General features: G+C 58.0%; 1 protein-coding gene across 1 annotated transcript in view; it reads right to left on the reverse strand.

The window, feature by feature from the left end:
* Nucleotides 1-238, reverse strand: part of LOC104537898 (cytochrome P450 26A1) — a 3063-nt gene that overhangs the window by 2563 nt on the left and 262 nt on the right. The window contains exon 2 of the mRNA XM_010180916.1: nt 1-120. This exon is cut by the window's left edge and continues 16 nt beyond it. Coding sequence (XP_010179218.1) covers nt 1-120 — 120 coding nt within the window. The remainder of the gene's footprint in view (nt 121-238) is intronic.

Genomic DNA, 238 nt, shown 5'->3' on the forward strand with positions numbered 1-238 from the left:
GCCCAGCAGGATGTGCCGCACGTTCTCGGCGCCCATCACCCGCACTGTGGGCCGCCCGAAGAGGTGAGTCTTGTAGATGAAACCGTATTTCCTGCGCTTCATCTGCAGGAATTTCCGCCTCTGGACAGGGGAATCGGGGGGAGCAAATAATAAAATAAATGTTAAAAAGGAGAAGAGGAAAGGGCAGGGAGACGCAGCTCTTTCCCACCTGGGCACGGGAGCCCGGCGAAGCCGCTGC

Source organism: Mesitornis unicolor, unplaced genomic scaffold (assembly GCF_000695765.1).
Source record: "Mesitornis unicolor isolate BGI_N332 unplaced genomic scaffold, ASM69576v1 scaffold12673, whole genome shotgun sequence".
Taxonomy (NCBI): domain Eukaryota; kingdom Metazoa; phylum Chordata; class Aves; order Mesitornithiformes; family Mesitornithidae; genus Mesitornis; species Mesitornis unicolor.